The sequence below is a fragment of the Sycon ciliatum genome, chromosome 3, assembly GCF_964019385.1.
Source record: "Sycon ciliatum chromosome 3, ocSycCili1.1, whole genome shotgun sequence".
NCBI classification, from domain to species: domain Eukaryota; kingdom Metazoa; phylum Porifera; class Calcarea; order Leucosolenida; family Sycettidae; genus Sycon; species Sycon ciliatum.
Window position 1 is genome coordinate 37,007,932 of NC_088645.1, and position 23,254 is coordinate 37,031,185.

Below are 23,254 nucleotides of genomic sequence, written 5' to 3' on the forward strand. Positions count from 1 at the left end.
CAGTGTACATGGTGTACGACCAGATCGACCTTGGGAGAGAGTCATAAATTTGTACCTCAATCCACTTACGGACCAGCTATGTTATCAGAGCCCTATCTACGTACTCTACGTAGATAACTTTCCGTAAGTGGAGTGCAAACTCGCGAATTCACGGGTTTTCCCCGCCCACTAACGTAAAGTTGCTCAACTTTACGTAGTGCGGAACCTCTCTATTATTTGCACTCTGTGCATGATTGATACAGGGTTGTACGAAACCCAGCTTTGGGTACAACACTCTTGTGATCACTTTGCACTGTTTGCCAGTGTAACCTTTTGAACCATGTCACGTGATGTGAAGTTCTGCCGTCGCAGCACTGCATAGAGGTTGTGCAGGCAGTTGCACACTCTTGGGGTTATGTACTCTTGATATAACGAATAGTTGATTCAAAGTTGTACTTGTTCTGCAATGCATTGCTGCTTTGGAACGAATGGATGAATATTCGGCATATTCGTTTCACAGCTATTTCTAGCACACATGCGCGTGCACGTGCGTGTACACACACACACACACACACACACACACACACACACACACACACACACACACACACACACACACATACACACACACACACGCGCGCGCGTGCACGGGCAGTAAATCTATGCAGGCTTGCCCGAAGGTCGTACCAGGCACGACATGGATTAAGAATGCACTACTCCCATCACTATACAACACTACCGGTATCCAGTGCAACAGCACTCATCTCAACTGATCAATTGGCTGTCTGTTGACGTGCCAGGAGACGTTGTCTAAATAAATGAATAAATAAAATCCCTGGCGATGCTTACGTCCGCTGGTGGCTGGTCCACTGGAAGCTGATTGTGATCCCTCAGCAGCAGCCGCCGACCTGTGCAGCAAGTGTAAGAAAAAAATAGACGACTATTATTGACGGTGTGTGCTATTCTTCTCATTTTCTCCTTTTTCCAGTAGGAGCTGTAGTACAGCCTAAGGAATGTAGTACAGTTGTCACGTTTCCTTCAAACTCTCCAACTCCACTGCAGCGTCTTCTTTCCAGCCGCCATCAACTATAGTAACGGAAACATTTTGCCAGTAGAGTTTCCAAACTAAAACATACCAGTGTCGAAAATGTGACACTTGGCAAACAGAACCACCCTGCTACAAATCCGACTCGATCGAGTCAACTCGAAACACAGGACTGAAATGTCCAGCCAGCCAGAGCCATGAGCAGGAAGGAAGAGCCTTGGCCGTGGACCTGGCATAACGCGAAGTGCGAGCACGCACATGTACATGCGTATGATGTGCATATGCATGAATGCATACAAAATAACAACTGATAATAATCGGTAATAATCGGTCGGCACTCAAAAACATCGGTCGGTCGGGACTTTTCGGTGCGGCCTAATTTATTATTATTCTTGTCGTGCAGCTGAGAGCCGGGTTCGGAGATGGAGGTGGTCACATGCAGTACAGTCGTCCCTCTTTAATCCATCACTTTAAGAGCGAGCACCCTCTATAAACCAGCATAATTTTAAGTCAACAAAAATGTCCTATTCACGACTCACAGCTGCGCCGGCACAGTGTCGTCGGAGGGCGTGCGGCTGGTGGACGCCACCGCCGTGTCCGAGGACGAAGAGCCGCCCGCAGTCGCAGCTGCTTCTTTGCCGCTGCCAGCGGAGGTGGCGGCGGAGGATGACTTGGTGGCGTGCGCTGGTGGTTTACGGCGAGGAAGAGCACGGACCGCACTCGGGTCAGTAGGCAGGTTGGCCAGTTTGTGGAACACATCTCGCCGTCGAATGATCTGGTAGATCAGATTGGAGTTTCCTACAGGGAAAAAACACACAAACGCCAATGTTTATATAGAAAGTATCATAACCATTGAAAGCATGGAAGATAGTGGGGCACAAGCTATGCGTTATTTGATTTTACGATTTTTCAAGTCTTCAATTTTAAATATCCTCCTTGGCACACCAACTGAATTCATACAGCGAGTAACAAGTTTCTAAAAGATACTTAACGAGGTATCCTTGATGAAACACGAAATAAGAGAAGGCGAAACGATTGAGAACGCTTTAGGGGGAAGTGCCGCTACACACTCAAACTAAGACTCATCCACGGCTGATACTCGGAGCAAGCTCTAGAAGAATCAAGCTTGTAGGCAAGCCTGTCAAATTCAGCAGGTTTGCAAGAATATGTCCAAGAACGAAAAAAGAAAAGAAAAAAAACCACTACGCTATGGATTGACGGCACCACACATACGCACACTGTGACACAAGCACATCACGGTGTGTAGCAGTAACTCAATGTAGATGACAGCCTTCCAGCCTTCCAAACACCCCTTTTTTTTTAACACAAGAGAACATAATGCTCTGCTCACCATCAAACTGATACTGGATGATGTTGTTGAAGATTTCCAGCAAGAAAAAGATCAGATGGTGATTGGTGGCATTGGCAAACAAGTACCAGGGTGTGGAGAATGCCTGCAACGAGAACAACAACAACAACGAAAAGGGGGGGGGGGGCAGAGATGATCATTATAATATTAGTGCAAGCCTGCTAAGGTCTTAACCCAAACCATCACGCCTGTACTGTCTTTACTAGGGCTGAAACGATTATACCGAATAATCGAGTACTCGTTTGATAACTCTAACGATCGAGCAATCGTTTAGATTACCGATTACGATTATTTCGCGTTTTTTAAATTTTTAATTTCTTATACGCGCAGTATAAGAAATTAAAAATTTAAAAAAGCAGAGTATATAGTACACAGTACTACACACTGCACGCGCTGCGTCGCAGCCGCTCAGGACGTAGTACGCGCAGTGCATGCAGCGCGAGTTCAAACATCGAGTTCAGTCCTAGGGGGCGTTTGTTTTTGATCTACAGGTTTGGGTAGAAACTACTTCTTTCGGTGGAGGTGTTTGTTTTTGAAAAAAAATTCTACTCAAAAGGGTAGATTCAACTTTCCTCTACCGGCTCTACCAGGAAAAAGTTGGTAGAATCCGGTAAAAGTTGGTAGAGCTACGGGATTTCCAGCAAGATCAAGGATTTGTTCACAACTCCATCCAAAAAAAGGAACATTTCACGTACACATCGTGTAAACTAATAAATCCGGTAGAATAGCGTTACTTGCCTCTACCATCTACCTCTATCGGTAGAGTGACTCTACTCTACTCTACCAGGTAGCTAAAAACGAACGCAGCCCTAGTGTAGTACAACGAAGCTGGAGCATGAAGCTCGAAGGTCAAGGTCGCGTCCGGTCTACATACATATTTGTACATATTTCCACTTTTGGCCATTCCACGTACATATTCCAGGTGCGGCCTCTTAAAGATTATAGTCGAATAATCGATCGTTATGATAAAGAGTAATTGATTGGGCTAAATGGATGATCGTTTCAGCCCTAGCCTTTACTGAGTGACATTATCACAAAATGCATGTCAACATGCCTCACATACGGAGAAGGACAGAGAAAACTGCCTAGCAGAGACTCTGAGTCGCATACAAAGTGATCATGAAAGAGCAACAAGTTGCATAACTATAATAATCTATCCAGATCAACATCGCTGTACTCCAACCTGCATACACCACACAACGTACCTCCATGAGATGACCAAGCTTTGCGCTGGATACCATTGACAGTGACTTCAAGTAGGGGGAAACTGCAGTGGAGAGAGAGAGAGGGAGTGAGAGGGAGAGAGAGAGAGAGAGAGAGAGAGAGAGAGAGAGAGAGAGAGAGAGAGAGAGAGAGAGAGAGAGAGAGAGAGAGAGAGAATGAGAGAGAGAGAGAGAGTGAGAGAGAGAGAGAGAGAGAGAGAGAGAGAGAGAGAGAGAGAGAGAGAAAGTTACATTTATAAAGACAGGTAAGTCTAACAAATGAGGACTGAGACCTCTACAACAGGGTTTTTACGCCTGAAAGCAGGTGCATGATTTAACAAGCAGGTTGTCAGTTTAGATTTTATGCGCAGATGGAGAAAAAAAGCGTAGAATTTTTGTAATGAGATGAAAAGCAGAAATAATCAGAAATAATCAGAAAAGATGAAATGAAAGCCTGCTCACAACCCCGCCCAGCCTTGCGAACTGGGAATGGTGGAGAGAGAGAGAGAGAGAGAGAGAGAGAGAGAGAGAGAGAGAGAGAGAGAGAGAGAGAGAGAGAGTGAGTGAGAGTGAGAGAGATATGATGACCCCAAACAAGGTTGAATTGGCTAGCTGGCCAGGGACTGAGCGTAGACAGCAGGCTGGTAATGTAACTTACCATTGACAACGATGGTAAGTAGGCAGTCAAAGAGAGGAGTTAGTCGCTGATGACCGGTGGTGATCACTTTGTGAAATACCTGAACACACACAACAACAAACAGGACACACAAACATGGCAAATGGACAAGGGAGGCAGGGACACAAGTGCACATTGACAAAGGTATACACGCACGCACACACACACGTACACACGCACGCACACACACACGTACACACACAAACACACATGTACATGAGCATACGTGAACAATAAAGTAATGCTAAAATACACCTCCGGCGTGGGGGGGGGGAGAGGGGGGGAGAGAGAGAGAGAGAGAGAGAGAGAGAGAGAGAGAGAGAGAGAGAGAGAGAGAGAGAGAGAGAGAGAGAGAGAGAGAGAGAGAGAGAGAGAGAGAGAGAGAGAGAGAGAGAGAGAGAGAGAGAGAGAGAGAGAGAGAGAGAGAGAGAGAGAGAGAGAGAGAGAGAGCAGATGAACCCCTGCCGACACACACCGCCGTTTTCAATACATGCTAATACTGTACCAGCAAAGATTTAGTAACATTCCAACAATCAGCTAAAGCCAAAACTGAAGACATGCAGAAAACATAAAATCGTGGAGGGGGGGGGGGGTGATATATGAACATATGAAAAAAACTACGATAGAAAGGGGGGGGGGTGAAATGGCTGGGCGGCACTTACCAGGACAAGAAGGTCGCCATGGTTTCCAGTAAAGACGGGGATATCCATGGGGACGCGTACCTGGTAGGGCTTGTTCAGGCGCACACCTGTGTAACGATACACACACAGCGCACATGCACATACAACGGCATGTGACAGGCGGTCGATTGCAAGTAGAATATACACCACCTTTTTAAAAATGCACCATTACCTGTCTCTGCCTGTCTCCATGTCTCTCCATTTCTCTCTATTTCTCTCTCTCTCTCTCTCTCTCTCTCTCTCTCTCTCTCTCTCTCTCTCTCTCTCTCTCTCTCTCTCTCTCTCTCTCTCTCTCTCTCTTTCTCTCCCTTTCCCCTCTCATTCTCTCTTTCTATCTACTTTTATCTAACATACGCGTCCACATACGTGTACCACATATACAAGGTGACACAGCAAGTATCAAGACTCACCAAAGTTACGTTCGCCACTCAGCAGCAAGAGGATGAACACGCAGATGTGCATCAACCCAACGCGAGCTACAGCAGCCACCGCAAGAACAAGAACAACAAGAACAACACGACAACAAGGATCAACACTGGTACAAAGAGCAGACACAATTATTACACCGGTGCAAGGTCAATGTCTGTGTGATGTGATAGCTCGGACCAAAAGAGAGAAAGAAACATCGACAAGTGCTGTATATGAATGCATGTGAATAGAGAGCAGGGCAAACACCACTCACAGGCATCGGAGCGAGAGTCGTTGAGATGATAGAGAATAGGAACTAGCATGTCAAGCACATCGCTGCTCTTCAACACAAAATAGAGGAATTTCTGCGCAGAAAAAAAACCCACACAAACGAAACAACACAGAATAAGGAACTTCTCTCATCCACATGTATAGTAAAATCTGTGTTTGCTACACCCTGTGTTTGCTGCACTCTGTGTTTGCTACACCCTGTGTTTGCTACACTCTGTGTTTGCTACACTCTGTGTTTGCTACACCCTGTGTTTGCTACACCCTGTGTTTGCTACACCCTGTGTTTGCTACACCCTGTGTTTGCTACACTCTGTGTTTGCTACACTCTGTGTTTGCTACACTCTGTGTTTGCTGCACTCTGTGTTTGCTACACTCTGTGTTTGCTACACTCTGTGTTTGCTGCACTCTGCACCAAGCGGCATCCTGTATTGACCGGACGAATTGTCATGCACCGAAGCGCTGTGGATCGAACGTGGATCCCTGGATGAAGCGGAATCCTGTCGTACCCAGGACAGTTTCCACTGCGCCAAAGGCGTCTGGTTAGTGATTATTATTTGCCATGGCAACCCCCGTAAGTCCACATAACTGGCAGGGCAGGGTTCGGCCTTTTTCTTACGTTTCGTGTTCTTACCTCACGCAAAAACAACAATTGTACATACTAGTAAGGCCACACTTTGTTTTTTCTATGTTTCTCGTCATCGCCCGCATAGGTTTTCAGAAATTTCGGAAGAAAAAAAAAGTTCATACTACGTACATGTACATATGTGTACATGTGTGTACGCTGCACATGCTGCAGCAGCTACTATAGATGCGTCAATCAATAGTCGTAAACGTTTGCACCACAGCATGCAGCAAAGGAGCGCTCCTCGGCCTCGTCCGTTCTCTGCGATGAAGGCTGTCATGACAAAGCTTTCAGTCATTCACTGGCTGAGCTGAGCCTCGTTGGTCCCAGGAACAGTAAGTCGGACGAGTTCCGCGGCAACTGGCGTCTGTGGAACGATGTCGTAGGCAGAAAATCCAAGCAATAGACGTAGGGCAAGGAAAAGATGAGCAGCACGGAGACAAGAGTTTGATAAGCGGACACAAGAACGTTGAAGTAACAAAACCAAAAATTAATGACGAGTGCAGGGATGAATTTATCCGGTATCGCATCGCAGTTTGCGATTCAAAATCGATCGAGTGCGACTCAAAAACCACAGTGACTCGCAGGAAACTGCGATGCATAAACGGCTCTGCATACTAGCTCGCGCAGTCAGTAAAAGTGATGCTGTGACTGTGTCGTACACTCACTACACCTGTACAGACTACAGTAGTGCACAGACCCCGCTTTTTTCTCGGGAAGGTGTGATTTCTAGTACATGTACCGGTGAACTCTGGCTGGCTCCGCGTGCACATACTGACTGTACTGGTGTCCTACTTGAACTACACTTACACTTGAACTACACTTTGCGCGGCTTCGATTCAGTAAGTTCACTAAGTTCATGTACTTTCCGTACTGACAAGCATCATCTTTCCTCCACGATCCCGGCGGAGGTCTTGTTTTTTTTCTTCTTTCTGGTTCACTTACCTCTTTTCGTGATATTATAGCTTTGTGCATGTAGCCAGTCGGTCTTTCTGATCGTGAGGAAATTCTGGAATCACGTTCGGCCTTCTCTCTGACAATTGTCCAAGCTGTAGTTTTTGTCTAGTCTGGTTCTGCCTCCAACATGTCTGTACGACAGAGTACATTTGAGAAGTGGGTGGCAGAGGTCGATGTCGAGAAGAAATGGCTTCGTTCTGAGAAAGCTACAGGTGCAGCGGTGACGCTAATTTTCTGCCAGCTATGCAGACAGCACGAGTCCTCCCTCCGTGGACTGAGAAATTTTAGTCGGTCTTTTGTGGACGGGATTTCGGGGACTGCTCTGAAGAAGGACAACGTGGTGAAACATTCGAAGTCGGATATGCATAGCAAGGCGGTAGGAATGTCGACAAGGAAGTCCAGAACAATTGCGGAGATCTGCAAATCGACACCGATCGGCAAGGCAATGGCTGGCGCAACAAGCGAGGAGAGAAGCAGAGTCGCCAAGTTATTAGACATCTCCTACTTCGTAGCCAGCGAAGAAATTCCTTTTGCCAAGTTCCCAGGCCTCGTGGACCTGGAAAAACGCCATGGCGTCTCGCTCGGTTCAACCTACATCACTCGTCATAAGTGCAGCGACTTCACGGAGGTAATAGCCGATGCAATGCGCGAGCCAGTCATCGATACGTTGAAGTCGGCTGACTGTTTCACACTCCTGATTGACGGCTCGACGGACGCCAGCGTAACTGAAAAGGAGCTGATGTATGTTAGTTTCGTAAACAAGAGTGGCGATGTCGAGGTTCGCTTTCTGGCCTTGAAGGATGTGGACGACGGCACTGCAGAGGGATTGGTAGCCTGCATTGACAGCACCTTGCGTGAACTTGGCGTGGACGAGTGGAAGAAGCAGCTGGTAAGCCTGTGTGTGGATGGTGCAGCTGTCAACCTTGGTGTTCGACGTGGTGTTGTAGCTCGCCTTCGTGCTGACATGCCGTGGCTAGTAGGTGTGCACTGTTTTAATCACCGTTTGGAACTTGCTGCGAAGGATGCCTTTTCCAAAACATACATCGAGGATATCACAACCATGCTGACGAATATTTATTACGTGTACCACAAGAGCCCCAAGAGGCTCCGTGACATGCAAGCGCTGGCAACAGAGCTGGAAGAAAATGTCGTCAAGCCGGAAAAGGCGCATGGTACCCGGTGGTTGCAGCACAAACGCAACGCCATCAAAGCTCTTCTCCGGTCTTATACCGTGATCGTTCAACACCTAGAAGAGCTGGCAGCAGGCAACTCCACTGATTCGGCACGCTTCAGGGGCTACCTAAAGCAGCTCAAGAGCTTCAAGTTTGTGTCTCACCTGTTGCTCTTCGACATGATCTTGACACCGCTAGCTGCACTCTCTCTGAACCTGCAGTGCAGTTCCGCTGACCTCCAGTTTGCTATCTCCAGTCTCACCTCCTGTCGAGCAATGATCGAGCGCCTGAAGACTGATGATCTCCAAGGCCACTCTCAGCTTTCAGAGTTTCTGGTGGCTCTGGAAGCTGACGAGGATGTGTTCTTCAAGGGCATCAAGCTCAGCGGCACGCACCAGGCTACCATAAATGCCTTGCACACTGCAAGAACAAACTACGCTTCATCCGTGGACACCTGCCTACAGCAGAGGTTCAATGATCTCGAGCAGCAAGATGTCTTCAAGGCTGTGAAGATTTTGAGCTGCAGCACATGGCCAGAAGACACTGATGCACTCAAGTCATTCGGCACAGACACGGTGATTGCAGTCTACAAGCACTTCCAGGCCATGCTTCCTGGTGATGTAGAACAGGACAGCATTGTGTCGGAGTGGGATGCCTTCAAGTCCTTCTGGAAGTCCAGCTGCACTCACCTGCCCAGCTCGAAAGTCTGGTCAATTCTGGTATCAAAGTACCGACAGCAGTATCCCAGCTTCTGCCGCTTGGTGGAACTGTTGCTGATCCTACCTGTGAGCAACGCCATTGTGGAGCGAGGATTCAGCACAATGCGCCGCATCAAGACTGACTGGAGGTGCCGCTTGGGTGAATCAACCCTTGACAACCTGATGCGAATCGCCCTCGAAGGCCCAGAGCCCTCCAAATTCGATGTCACACCTGCCCTTGATCGGTTCTTCTCAGTACCACGTCGCCCAAATGTCCAGCCGTACAAGAGGAGGCACATCATCTTGAGCAGTTCCGAATCTGGTGAAGAGTGATCATTTGCTGTTGAACGTTGCTTCCTTTTCATGATTGAATGATCATCACAAAATCCACAATATTGTGCTGCAGAGATTGTGTCTTATAATAATTATACTTACCTTTCGTTTTACTGACTTGAATTGTTCTCATAAAACACACGTCATGTCTCATATCATATTATCATACGGATTACCACCAGAAAATCGAATTAATAAAAGTCATGTGAAATAACGGTCCTGGACGGACTTTTTCGTGGAAGAAAAAGTGCTAATCAAAAATCAAGGACTGCTACGCATTTTGGCGTTTGCGTCGCGAAAACTGCTATGCAAAAAAATGACAGTAAATTCATCCCTGGAGTGGGAAAGCGTTTGTTGATGCGATACCAGATACATGTATGTTCTCTTCGCCATCTCGTAATCAAACTTTATGCTCTCATTGACATTGTTGCAGTTTGCCTGATATTCGTGGGCTGATGTGATAATGTAGTGCAATCATGTACATGTATGGGACTACATGTACTAGTACATGATTGTACAATGTAGTACTGTATACATGGTATACATGGCAGTGTCTTTTATGAATCACGCATATACATATACATGTACATGTACATTGTAAAATGTATACAGTTTTCAGTAGAAATTGTTCTTGTTTTTTCCTTGGCTTTTGTTTTTTTTTCCGCCGGCCCGCATACCTTTTGTTAAAATTTGCCGACGAGAAACATAGAAAAAATAAAGTGTGGCCTAAGCAAAACAACAAAAAAACAAACAAAAAAAACAAACAAAAAAAACAAAAACAAAAAACAAAACAAAAACTGTCTGGTTAGTGCAGGTTTTACTACTGTACATGTACCGTAATTTACTAAAGTACCGCCAGAGCGCCCCGTCTCGCGAGAGCGCCCCACCGAGATTTTACAGCCAGAGAAAGGAAAATCGTATGGCTGAGTGCAACGAAGTGTGTACGATGTGAGAATCTTAGTGGACTACAGTGCATTTCAAAACTATAGACGCGTAGGGTTTTTGAAATATTTCAAATTTGGCTGGAACCTTTTGAGAATAGTTTTCGGAATATTGCTCAGAATCGCTCCACAATTACTCTCATATAGTTTCTAAAGGATTAGATAACAGACGCCCAATTTGGAAAAATTTATGCACAAAGTGATCACAGATTTTATGTGGTATAGATGCTGGCATAACGGTTTTTGCCTAGGTACGCGTCTATAGTTTTGAAATGGACTGTAAGGTCACACTTGGCAGGTTTTTGTGTGGAGCTTGTGTCCGCTTGAAGGCACGGATTGACTGCAAAACGTGCAATATGTGTACAAAGGTCATGTCGTATGACCTACAGGCAGCAGACCAGCTCCACGATACGACCACGAAAGGATGAGATGGTGGAGCGCTCTGGCGGTACTTTACGGTACATGCAACAACCAGCACACAGTCATACCCGTACACGCAAATTCGGCCAGGTTTTACAAAACTAGGACAGGTACACCATGACAAACGGCATGCAGGAGCAGATCCAAAGCCCAGAAGAGGAGTGAGCAAGAAAAAAAATGAGCGCCCAACGTGGGGCTCGAACCCACGACCCTGAGATTAAGAGTCTCATGCTCTACCGACTGAGCTAGCCGGGCTGCTTGACAAAGAGAAGGGCATGCCTTCCTAGGAAAAGAACATGCAAGAGAAAGCAGCAGCTGACTCTACCCTCTTATGGATGCTGACAAACCAGTAAAGGTTGTTTGTTTGTTGTTGTTCGTTTATTTAGAGTAGAAGAACAAACAGTCAAATTCGCCTAATTACATGATATCGACTAAAGGTCCGACTAGAAATCCATCACGCCCAACTGTAGACAGCCAAACCGCACAACAGCAGCAAGACTTGATACAGACTGCTAACGAAAGCATTCATTTCGACCATGTCGGTCTCCTGCCGTGCGATTCGGCTATTTTTTTTATAAAATATATTACTATGCACATATCCCTACTGAGAAACATGTGGATGGCAACATTAAACAAGACACAGGGGATGTGGGCTATCTGTATTTGTATTCGTAGCAACAAGGACTAGTTTTGCTGTAAGCATTTGCTATAATTATGTCAACATGCACGAGTAAGATGTGAAACGATGATTGCAAGGCACACGACGAAAAGGAAAGAGAGGATTCGTTCAGATCCGTGTTGCTATACTAAAGCTGCTGTCTCCGAAACGCTTGTTTACGCATTGGTATTCGTTTTGTATTTATGGACTCTCCACAGGCCTCAGCCTAAATCGAGGGGGGTCTCCGTCTACCGTTGTATGAGATGAAGAAGACAGCCAGTGCAAGCACAAGCAATCGTGTACAATGTACGCACTGTACCTTGTTGAGGTCACACATCTTCCAGAAGAGAATGAGCAGCTCTTGGTGCATTGCAACCTTCTTACACGAACCAGGCAGATAAGTCTGGGCAACAAGCAAGCAAACAGCGACAGTAGTAGAAGCAGCGGGAGCAAACAACATCACACACAAAAGCGAGAGCACAGTCACGACCAAAGAACCGGCCCCAACACAACCTTAGGAAAACATCATCAGGACTCCAGTCTCCAGGTCCACCAGTCCACCACTAGCGAACATCACACTTTCATAACCTCTGGAAGAATTGTTTTAGGGGTTATTGCAAAATGGTGGAGTCCCGGAAAGGAGAAGTACATCGTTCATCAGGATTCTGACCCCCCCCCCCCCCATCCGAAATTCATGCAACTTGCTAAGCCGGACAATGTAAATTGAAGCATAAACTTATACAGTGTTGGTGGACTTGTAACCCCCCCGTCTTACAAAGTCACTGCAAATCCTGACACTGTTGCCCGACTCCTCAGAGATACACACAGCCACACCCATCGACTGCGCGCTGTTGTAACTTGAAACTAGAGCATGCTGTTGCTTGGAACGGTTGGGGTTCTCAGACGTACCTGTAACAGTGGGTTGTTCAGTAGGCGACTAATTCCACGCAGGATAAAGGCAAAGTCCTGTGCAAAACCAGATTACAGGTGAGGAACACACAAACGTATGCGTATTCACACACACACACACACACACACACACACACACAGCCACACACACACACACGAACACACACGAACACACACGAACACATGTATGCACACAGCCACACACACACACAGCGGAATTCAGTCCCTATCGTGGGTGGCATACAGTGCGGGGGTCAGATGCGGTAATCCATTTGCCGTTGACCACACTGTAATACAAACCACACATAACTGAAGTCGATAGCTGAGACAATCCTAATGTCAATAGACCTTTCGCTTCTCCGATTCGGTCGAGGGACAGCTGAGTTATGCCAGGTTGCACTTGGAAAAGTATGCACTGTACATTGGTACGGATATATCCGTACTACGGGCCTTAAAAACGGTTTTCAAAAATGTCCCACTTGGCGGGCACACGGTTTAACGACCCTGCCATCACACACCTGTCTTTTGTTTCTCTACTCAAGCACAAACAAGCTCTCACAAACAAACACCTGAGAGTTGATAGAGGTGAGAGTTTAGGACTCACCTCATCGCGGTGTATTCTGGACATGTAGTTGCAGAACAGGTTCTCAGGCTGCCCCTGAAGTGGACAACACGGCAGCCACACCACCAGCATCAGCAGTTGAAATACACAATAATAGCAACCGCAGCAGATGCAAAGCACTTTAACCGTATGCACCAAGTCCCCACACGGACTGGTGTGGATATTGAAATCCGTTGTGAAGTCACGTGGCCACTGGGCACTGACCTTGCAGCCGTGTGAGCACAGTTGCTCCATTCTTGCAGTGTGCGCGCGAACCACAGTGCTAAGGCAGTAAGAGTGCCGGTCTCGGTCATCCCACCGGATCTCAATGTCCACAACAGAAGACAGGCATGACCGGTGGCCAGTCAACGCAAGGCCTATCTTGAGTCCCCCCCCCCCCCCCCACACACACACCCAACACTTATAAAGTGATGTTGATGCCAATCCAGCAGATCACTCTACCATTACAGTATGGTCTGGTGCCGAAGAACAGGGGTTCAGAGTCGTAGCCTAGGCCGTCCGTGTTAGTCATGGATTACGTGGGCATAACGCAAAAGTAAAACCATCATGAAATCAAACTTCAACAATGGGTGTATATGTGTGGACACAGTGCTCCGCGAACATTTGCCATCGTAAACTCGCTGGTTCTGAGAGATCGCAGAATTTAGTGACGAAAAACATCGGGCGGTTTACAGTACACTGCAAGGATTCAGACCCCACACTGAACTACTGGGGTGTTATCAACAGCAAGAACACTAGCACCGAAAGCGCACTCCGTACCTCCTCTGATTCGACAGCCAGGCTGGCTGCCCTGGGCATGACCTCTGCATCCAGGATAACACACAGCAGCTGCGAAGCAATCTCCACGAGCGGCTCGTGCTTGTCTTGTACCATTGCATGGTAGTACCTGCGACAAACAACGACGACAATACACACATGTGCACACAAGCGCGCGTGCATACATACACACACACACACACACACACACACACACACACACACACACGCACACACACACGCACCGACACAGCGTGACAGAGTAGTGAGCAAGAATCCACATACAACACATGCACTCGGTAAAACGGTGCAGAAAGACAGTTTGAAGGTACAAAAAAACTTGGGGAACTGGTGAAAGGCGAGAGAGAGATATTGTGGATTTCCACGTATCAGGTTTATCGACATGAGCTCAACCTCGTAGCTGCTGTGAAAAAAAGGACCCCCCACCCACACATACACACTCATAGATACCACCCACACATAAGCACACGTGTGTAACTTACGGAACTCCGAGGCCAACAGGATCATACGCACACACCGTGTTCAATAGCGATGTGAACAATGGCAGTGCATGCCTATTTGAAGCATACATACAACGCAACAACAACGGTAGCAATGACAGCAACAGCAACAGCAGCAGCAGCAGCACCAGCAGCAGCAGCAGCAAGAAGAACAACGACCAAAGAAACGCACACAATACGAGTCAGTCTAAATCAATGAATCTATCTTGGCAGGAAGAGGAAAACCTCCTCTCTTTTCTTTAGGAATACAGAACAAGAGTCAATGAAGAGTAAAAGTTACTAAAACCTGGAGTGACAGAGCTATTACCAGTGTCCATGCAAAGATCATTCATTACTATGAGTATTACTGCGACACACGCACACACACGCACGCGCACGCGCACGCGCACACACACACACACACACACACGCACAAACAAACACACACACACACACACACACACACACTGTACTGTACTTGCTCACGTGCGTCTCCCCGGGAGAGTGGAGAAACAGACTCAAAAGGAATCTTAAAAAGAGGACTCGATTGGCTACTGAACTGCCCAACAGCCGACACCCCCTGAAATCCCCAAACATGGGTAGACTTGGAAATGATCCCACTTACGGGCTCACCGCACCTCAGTAAGTGGGCGAGGACAAGGTGCAGAAAAAGGATTGACGGCACCAGGGCATCCGATGGACACCCCCCCCCCCCCCCCACACACACATGCATGCACACACCACCAAACAGAACACACACCAGTACAAACAGAGACACCCGCACAGCTGTTACCGCCATTGCCACCTAAAGTGATAGCATCACTTATCATCACCTCACCCATCGAAGTATCTTACCGGTTGTGCGACGAACAGAAATAGTTGAGCCACTGATTGCTTGTTGTTTCAACGTCCGCTATGTATATGAACAGTGAGAGCAGCACCAGCAGCAACAGAAACAGAAATAAAATGTTCTCTCTTTCTCTCATACTAGTGCTCAGCCACTGCCCAATAGAGCCAGTACATACATCTTATTTCCGCACTCGCTGTTATGATATCTAAACTGGGAGCTGCAACCAAATGTCCTAATTTCTGTGCTCAAAGCTCTGTCCCCAGGTATTGAGCACTGTTTGAGCAGTGAACGACCGGGCATTGAGCATTGTTTGAGCAGTGGAAATCTGGATATTGAGCACTATTTGAGTGGCGGAAATCGCCTAGTCTAGTGTGTACTGCAGTGTCTACTCCAGAGCCGGGTCAGCGACCTGGTTGTGGGTGGGGGGGGGGGGGATACTTTGACCCATTTGGAAAAAGAACACCGGGTCATCTGTGACCCAGTGGCGAATACATGTACATTATACATCAGGGAGTCCTAATTTTACAACTCCCTGATTAGATGTACCGTAAAGTACCGCCAGAGCGCCCCGTCTCGCGAGAGCGCCCCACCTTGATTTTACAGCCAGAGAAAGGAAAATCGTATGGCAGAGTGCAACGAAGTGTGTACGATGTGAGAACCTTAGTGTACTAAGGTCACACTTGGCAGGTTTTGTGTGGATCTTGTGTCCTCTTGAAGGTACGGATTGACTGCAAAACGTGCAATATGTGTACAAGGTTCATGTCGTATGACCTGCAGACAGCAGACCACCTCCACAATACGACCACGAAAGGATGAGATGGTGGGGCGCTCTGGCGGTACTTTACGGTACATGCAGCAGCCGCACTTGAATGGACCTGCCTCTGACCAGGTTGCAAGGGTTGTGCCAGGTACACATGAGTCCGCTTGTCTCGTGCGATCGGATTTCATTGATCAGTACCGTGTAGGTATTAACACACACACACATGCATTGACTCAACACATACATGTAGCTGATTTGTACATGGTCTCGGAGAAGCAGGTCAATAGAAGACGCAGTAGCTCAGCACGGTGTCCGTCCAGATAGCCCGTAGTGCCAGGGGATAGTGCAAAACCAACACCGGCCTCCCTGCAAGAGTACGGGCAAGCACACAGACACACACACAAAACCGCGCGCACACATGCATGCACAGGCCACACTCATACACACACGCACACACACGCGCACACACGCGCGCACACATACACACCCATGGGTCAGGACAATCGCCGATAGAGTAAAACTTGAAGACGCTTAGCAGCTGACCCACAGTACATATACAGTTCACTCACACTACCCCTATCAATACTAGCGCAACACTGCCCATATTCGTGTGCCACATTTGCAGAGGACTAGACAGAAAACCAACACACACTCTTGGTGCAATCGCATGCACATGTATGTCGTGAAGGAGCTGAGTAGCAACGAATGTGTCGCTTTGCTGGTGGTGTGCTGTGGCAACGCCGTGCCGAGGTCGGCTGGGGAGCAGAGTTATATGGTGTGGTGGTTGAGTAAAAATCTGCACAGGGCCGAATGATGCTGTGTACCTCTTATTTATCACAAGTACTGTAAAAAAAGCAGAATTTTTCGGTGGTGTAATACTTTCAGTATTCTCCAAAATCGGCGGTTCGGTGGAGGGAAATTTTCGGTAAACCCGTTTTCCAGGTAAGTGTACTAGTACCGAAATTTCCGGTGCGTTTATTTTAGATAAAATTGTCGGCACCGAAGTTACCGAAAATAAAGCACCGCCGAAAAGTTCTGCTTTTACAGTATGTCATCTAAAAATCTGCAAAATTTAGGACAATGTGCTGCAGCATTCGCTTACCAGATGTACTCGCAGCTGTCCACATTGCTCAAATCCTCCGGACTGTCCTGTGTGCGCGTGATAACAAAACGCACACAGACACAGACACACATGCGCGCACGCACACGCACACACACACACACATGCACACACACGGACACAGCAAGAAAGGGCTTGCAAACAATAACAAAAAACACCAACAAAGAACCAAAATCAAAAAGGTCGTCGGCATCGGCGGTGAAAGAATGTGCAGTATGTTGTGATGCAACAGCGGTTTCGTGAATAACATCACCGACAATTCATCATAATGCCTGGTGTACCGGTATGGACTGTGGCAGGACAAACCAGTGCTTGGGGTGCACCATAAAACATGTTGAATAATGACATCATCGAATAGCCTCTCTATCATACTTTACATCACCATCATCAAATCATGACACCGCAAGCAGTGAAATGAAGTAATCCTACATGACATGGCTTGGCGGAGGAGACGATGACAAAGATGAAGGTGATGTGCTGAAGTGCTGGGAACAGTGTCAAGTGGAGGCGAGGTGGAATGGGTACCGAGCAGCTGACACATGCTACACAAGTCAGATGGCACGAGTGGCGATAGTGCAAGAACGCTACTTATCCAAGTGGACGTGCGCGTCCGTGTGCGAACACACACACACACACACACACACACACACACACACACACACACACCTTGCAGGATGGATGCCAAACAGAAACCGTGACGGTTGGGTTGACACCAATGCGGTTGCACGGCCAGATGAACACAAAGAACGAGAAAATTAAAACTGCACTTCAAAGACATGGCGGAATGGTACGACCTGATGGCAGCAGATGACAAGGCTGGCAAATATCCAAAAAACTGACAAAGCGCGTGGCCGACGTGACGAAATCCAACCCAACACGAAAGACAGACAACTGATGCAAGAACTCACGAACGTATCGCGACCACACATCCCAGGTCTCTGCAGGTGCCGACAAGCGGCAAGTGACCCAAAACCAGCAGGTACACCAAAAAGGGGCGGGGCGCACACACGAGTTCGGGGAAGAAGCAACGACACAGACACACAATGAAAGGGGCACAACTTTTCAGTTATAATGATCAAAGGCTTCAGAAACCCGGATATGAATCCACAACTTGACAGAAGACAAGCATTTTTTAAATGAGTATAATTACGTACAAAACAGTGACAGGCATCTTCACGGTGTGCGGATACAAGGAAGACGTGAACAATGAACATCCTTGCTAACCAGTGAATCCGATGCACTGTTGCTAATTAATTACACGCAGTAGGGAGAAAGGGAACATATACTATTCACGACCGCAGGAAGCAGTTATTGATTGGTCCGGTAGTATTGTGGCCTTTCATATTTTGGGTATGGGTTTTTTGTTTTTTTGTTTTTTTTTTACTTTTGACACAGCCCTACTGGAAAACAGGTGGAGAACAAAAAGAAACGAGGAAAAGGTCAAAACATAGTATGGTGGATACACATGCCCTCCACAGTACTAAATACATGTTGGTGGCCACAAAGTTGGTCCGATAATAACCTGACCAACCGGACCGGTTCCGGCGCGCCTGCTATTATAGCTACGGGCTCCACCTGATAGTGGTGAGCACGCTTGGGTCAGTGGGGAGATCTACTTGTTATTGCTGAAGCCAGGAACCTACCGGACCAGCTTTCTTGACAGCGATCACGGTGAAGTCAGGGCAGAAGAGGAGATCCTGAGCAAGAAGAACGCAAACAAGAAGAAAGCGAAGAGAAGCGCTCATGATCATGACCAACACCAACCCATGCAACGGGCCTAACGACAATACGCCGACCACATATGCGTCAGCCATTCGGGATAAATCAGGGAAATCTTTCTCAGCGACACCATCAATACATCTGCAGTGTCCTGGATCATGACTAGCTATTGCTGGAAACAAGAGTACACAACCCCTAAGAGGGTGCAGGGGCGTCACACACGGTATGACCATGGTCGTACCACTTTTCGTCCAGGATGGTCTGCCCAGAGCGCCTGTAGAGTGTTAAAATATGCCCTTTGGGGCAAAAAGTCCGATTTTCCCCATGGGACCCCCCCCCCCCCCCCCCCCCCCCCCGTATCCCGGCCGTACCACTTCCCACTGCCCTGTGACGCCCCTGGTGTGCAACTGCCTGCACAACCTCTATGCAGTGTAGCGACGGCAGAACTTCACATCACGTGACATGGTTCAAAAGGTTACGCTGGCAAACAGTGCAAAGTGACCAGCAAAGAGTTGAACCCAAACCTGGGTTGCGTACAACCCTGTATCTATCGTGCACAAATTGCAAAAAATGTTTACGAGTTCATCACGTGATGTGAAGTTCTGGACCCCATAGCTGGAGTTGCACACTCTTGGGGGTTATGTACTCTTGCTGTAAGTCGTCCACCTGTGGTATGTCAATCATACGCACAATGCGATAAGTCAACCACGAACAACAAACCAGCTACATGCGGTATGTCAACTACGCGCGTTAAGTCAACCACACGTGGCAAGTCCACCACACGCTGTCAGCTAACTACCCACAGCGAGTAAACCCCACGCGGCAAGTCAAGCAGCCGCAGTATGTCAACCACACACAGTAAGTTAACCAATCGTGGGTAAGGTTAAATAAAACCTAACTCCCAAAAGTCGGCATGGAGAAAGAAATTTAATAAGAGCATCGTAAAAAGAAAAAGAGTAAAATTGATACAGACATGGCCAAACAACATAACGACGTTATTGAGTTTAAAGAATTACTAACGCCCAAAGCTAGTGTTTAATACGTACCAGTACAGCCCCAATGAGTGACTGAGCGAGTGGAGGTGGTGCATCCGGAGCAGTACTGCTGCCCTCGCTCTGGCCAGGCAGGGCCGACCAGAAGAAACCGCGCCACTCCTGATCCTCAAAGATGTACGGCAGTATGCGCGTCAGCAGACGCACACAGTTCAGAACTGCACACGGCACGCACGCGCGTTAACGGACACGGAGAGCCATACAGACACACGGACAGACATACGGTCACATACACACATCAGTGATTATCTGCATAAGCCCAGCGCATTCTTTACGGAACTGACGATACAACAAACAGGTCCAGCATTAGCATTGGACAGATGACACACACTTTTCTAACGGACAAAACAACGAGAATGCGGACTCAAGCCAACCGGGAGTCATCGTGAGCGCTGCACACAATCCGTGCTCTCAAGCAGCACACCATACACACTTATCAAGTACATGTACAGTGTCCTAGCAACCCAACACAATGATGCGAGCGTACCCAGATTGTGCTTATTGCGAGGACAGCCACCGGCTGCAGATCTGACGAGATGCTCAACAGCCTGCCAGGAACACAAACAAACAAACAGTGAGGATGATGTGCATGTTATCATTACAAGGATGAAAGCCAGGATAATAGTCAAAACTCAAAAAGTGTTGTGAGAGTCCAGTAGATACAGCTGTAGGCAAGGGTCCAAGCCTGGATTTAGACAGAAAGTGTATGGACAATGCATCACTTGCCCCAGTAGGATGTGTGTGAGAGAGGGTGTTTGTGAGAGAGAGAGAGAGAGAGAGAGAGAGAGAGAGAGTGTGTGTGTGTGTGTGTGTGTGTGTGTGTGTGTGTGTGTGTGTGTGTGTGTGTGTGTGTGTGTGTGTGTATGCGTGCGTGTGTGGTGTGGTGTGGTGTGGTGTGGTGTGTGTGTGTGTGTGTGTGTGTGTGTGTGTGTGTGTGTGTGTGTGTGTGTGTGTGTGTGTGAGAGAGAGAGAGAGAGAGAGAGAGAGAGAGAGAGAGAGAGAGAGAGAGAGAGAGAGAGAGAGAGAGAGAGAGAGAGAGAGAGAGAGAGAGAGAGAGAGAGAGAGAGAGAGAGAGAGAGAGAGAGAGAGAGAGAGAGAGAGAGAGAGAGAGAGAACAAGGCAATGAGCAGAGGGCACGGACAGGGCGGGATGTCACAACAATAGAGAGGTTCCGCATAACGTAATTACGTTAGTAAAAAACGTAGTCGATCTACGGAAAGTCTTACGTAAACTGCATGCGGATCTGGGTTCCGCCATACGGAGTTTTCAAATCACGTAGCTGCCCTTGGCAACTCCGAACGCGGCAGTGTACGACCAGATCGACCTGGGGCCCATGGGGAGAGAGTCATAAATTTGTACCCCAATCCACTTACGGACCAGCTACGTTATCAGAGCCCTATCTACGTACTCTCCGTAGACAACTTTCCGTAAGTGGAGTGCAAACTCGCGAATTCACGGGTTTTTCCCACCCACTAACGTAAAGTTGCTCAACTTTACGTAGTGCGGAACCTCTCTATTGTCAGGGACGCGCCAAATATTGAAGTACGTATCGAAAATCGCATCTCACCTTGTAGCAGAGAGTGGCGAGGTTCGAGGGCGCTTCATCGCGCAGTGTGCGGATCTCTTGCGAGGTAATCAGAGTGAAGGCATCCTGAGGACCGGTCAGGCCGGATGTCTGGAAGATCTGGTCCCAGAAAGACTCCTCCGACGAAGCAACAGTCTGCACCAGTTGACACAGACAATGTCCACACAGAAAAAAGAGAGAGAAAGAGATAAAATCAATAGCAGAAAAACAAAAGCGCCACACTCTCCCCAGAGGTTACAACAGCAACACACAATACAAATCCACTGCTTCCTAGCCAGAGCACAGATAGAATACAAAGAAAATGAACCAATCTTTCAAGTATACAGCGTGCAATCCAGGAGCTGTGCCGTGACAGACACGAAAGCAGAAAGCAGAAAAGGTTCAAAAGCCGCACACATACACACTCTTGGCTGACATGACTGTACTGTAGCAAGAATACATAACTCCCCAAGAGTGTGCAACTCCAGCTATGTGGTCTGCGACGGCAGAACATACAGGGTTGTACGCAATCCAGCTGTGGGTACACCTCTCTTGTGGTCACTTTGCTCTGTTTGCCATTGTAACCTTTTGAACCATGTCTTTGCTCTGTTTGCCATTGTAACCTTTTGAACCATGTCATGTGAAGTTCTGCCGTCGCAGCACTGCATAGAGGTTGTGCAGGCAGTTGCACACTCTTGGGAATTACGTACTCCTGACCGTAGTGATAGATCTTATGCCGGTTGTACAGATGTACTGTCGTGATAGACCTTATGCCGGTTGTACAGATGTACTGTCCAGGACATAGAAAGCCAGTGGAATGGCCGTGGCCGGCGTCCTTACTTGCTTAGCGCGTACACGCACTGTAGCACCGTAAAAAATAGACCAGCATGCATGCAGCAGTGCTTACGGCTGCAAGGCCAGCGCCCGGTGGCCGCTTGCTTTCTAAACGTATTTTCAATGTCTGCAACAGTACCAGATCTTGTACGCCCTGTACCGCCTGTTTGCATGTCTTTTCACAGTCACGCTATGGTGTGGCTGTAAAGTGAGAAACTCGGCTAGAGATTTAAATTTCGCTATTTTCACGACCATCACACATTCGCCAATAGAAATCGCCGCACACTGCTCTGTACGTGGATCGTAGACTGCACAAGCAATCAGGTCAACATAATGGATAAACGCGCACCCAGCGCAATAGGCCCGCTGCAGAAAGGCACACATGCGGGCCGCACGGACTACAAGTACCGTAAAATCCCGCCAGATCGTCTCTCTCATGCGCCCCTCCCTGAATTCTTGTCAGGGAAGTGATAATGATTGTACCATCGCATGACTCTGTGAAGTGTGATGCCGTAGTGCATTGCAAACGCGTGCTCGACCCGGTTGGAAGTGTACGCCACAGTTCACACCCTCTAGACCAGGGATCGCACAAACCCTGGGTTTTGACGGGTCTGTACGGCTCCCAGCTCTTGACCTTTGGTTGGTGCATGAGACGAGACGCACAGTTTTCGTAGGGTGATTCATAGGGCTCAAACGGTTAATCCGATTAACCGGTTACAGACCGGTTACGAAGAATTAACGGTTAACCGATAAAGATAACGGTGACGCAGTAACTTTTCAGTCAATTTTTCCCAGTATCAGGTCGTTGCAAAGTATGCACTTTCGCAGGCTGTCGCACGCGTACGCAATTTCTGGGCTGTCAACTCGGTCATATCTGGTCTCTTGGTGTGAGAGTATGTATGAGTGAGCATGCAAGAGAATGTACATGTGTGCGTTGTACTGATTAGGGTACACTTTTTGAATGAGTATAGTCAAATATACCGTTATAAAAGAGTCCGCAGGATTGCCATGGCTTATAGGTTATAACCGTTAAACCGACCGTTAGCTTAGCAGTTAACCGTTAGGGGTAAAACCGTGACCGCTTGAGCCCTAGTGATTAACTCTTTCCGGGTTTATG

General features: G+C 47.7%; 1 protein-coding gene and 1 non-coding gene across 2 annotated transcripts in view; both read right to left on the bottom strand.

Moving 5' to 3' along the window:
• LOC135812094 (protein HID1-like) overlaps positions 1–23,254 on the bottom strand; it is a gene marked incomplete in the record, with an annotated part of 29,001 nt that overhangs the window by 3,866 nt on the left and 1,881 nt on the right. The window contains 21 exon segments of the mRNA XM_065325422.1: positions 829–887; positions 1,564–1,822; positions 2,376–2,478; positions 3,599–3,660; positions 4,254–4,332; positions 4,934–5,019; positions 5,362–5,427; positions 5,634–5,724; positions 11,771–11,854; positions 12,361–12,417; positions 12,965–13,018; positions 13,742–13,868; positions 14,242–14,313; positions 15,094–15,151; positions 16,093–16,214; positions 16,951–16,997; positions 17,877–17,906; positions 18,612–18,665; positions 19,734–19,897; positions 20,227–20,287; positions 21,307–21,459. Coding sequence (XP_065181494.1) covers positions 829–887; positions 1,564–1,822; positions 2,376–2,478; positions 3,599–3,660; positions 4,254–4,332; positions 4,934–5,019; positions 5,362–5,427; positions 5,634–5,724; positions 11,771–11,854; positions 12,361–12,417; positions 12,965–13,018; positions 13,742–13,868; positions 14,242–14,313; positions 15,094–15,151; positions 16,093–16,214; positions 16,951–16,997; positions 17,877–17,906; positions 18,612–18,665; positions 19,734–19,897; positions 20,227–20,287; positions 21,307–21,459 — 1,888 coding nt within the window.
• Positions 10,976–11,048, bottom strand: Trnak-cuu (transfer RNA lysine (anticodon CUU)). The gene has a single exon. It is a non-coding gene; the product is annotated as a tRNA-Lys (tRNA).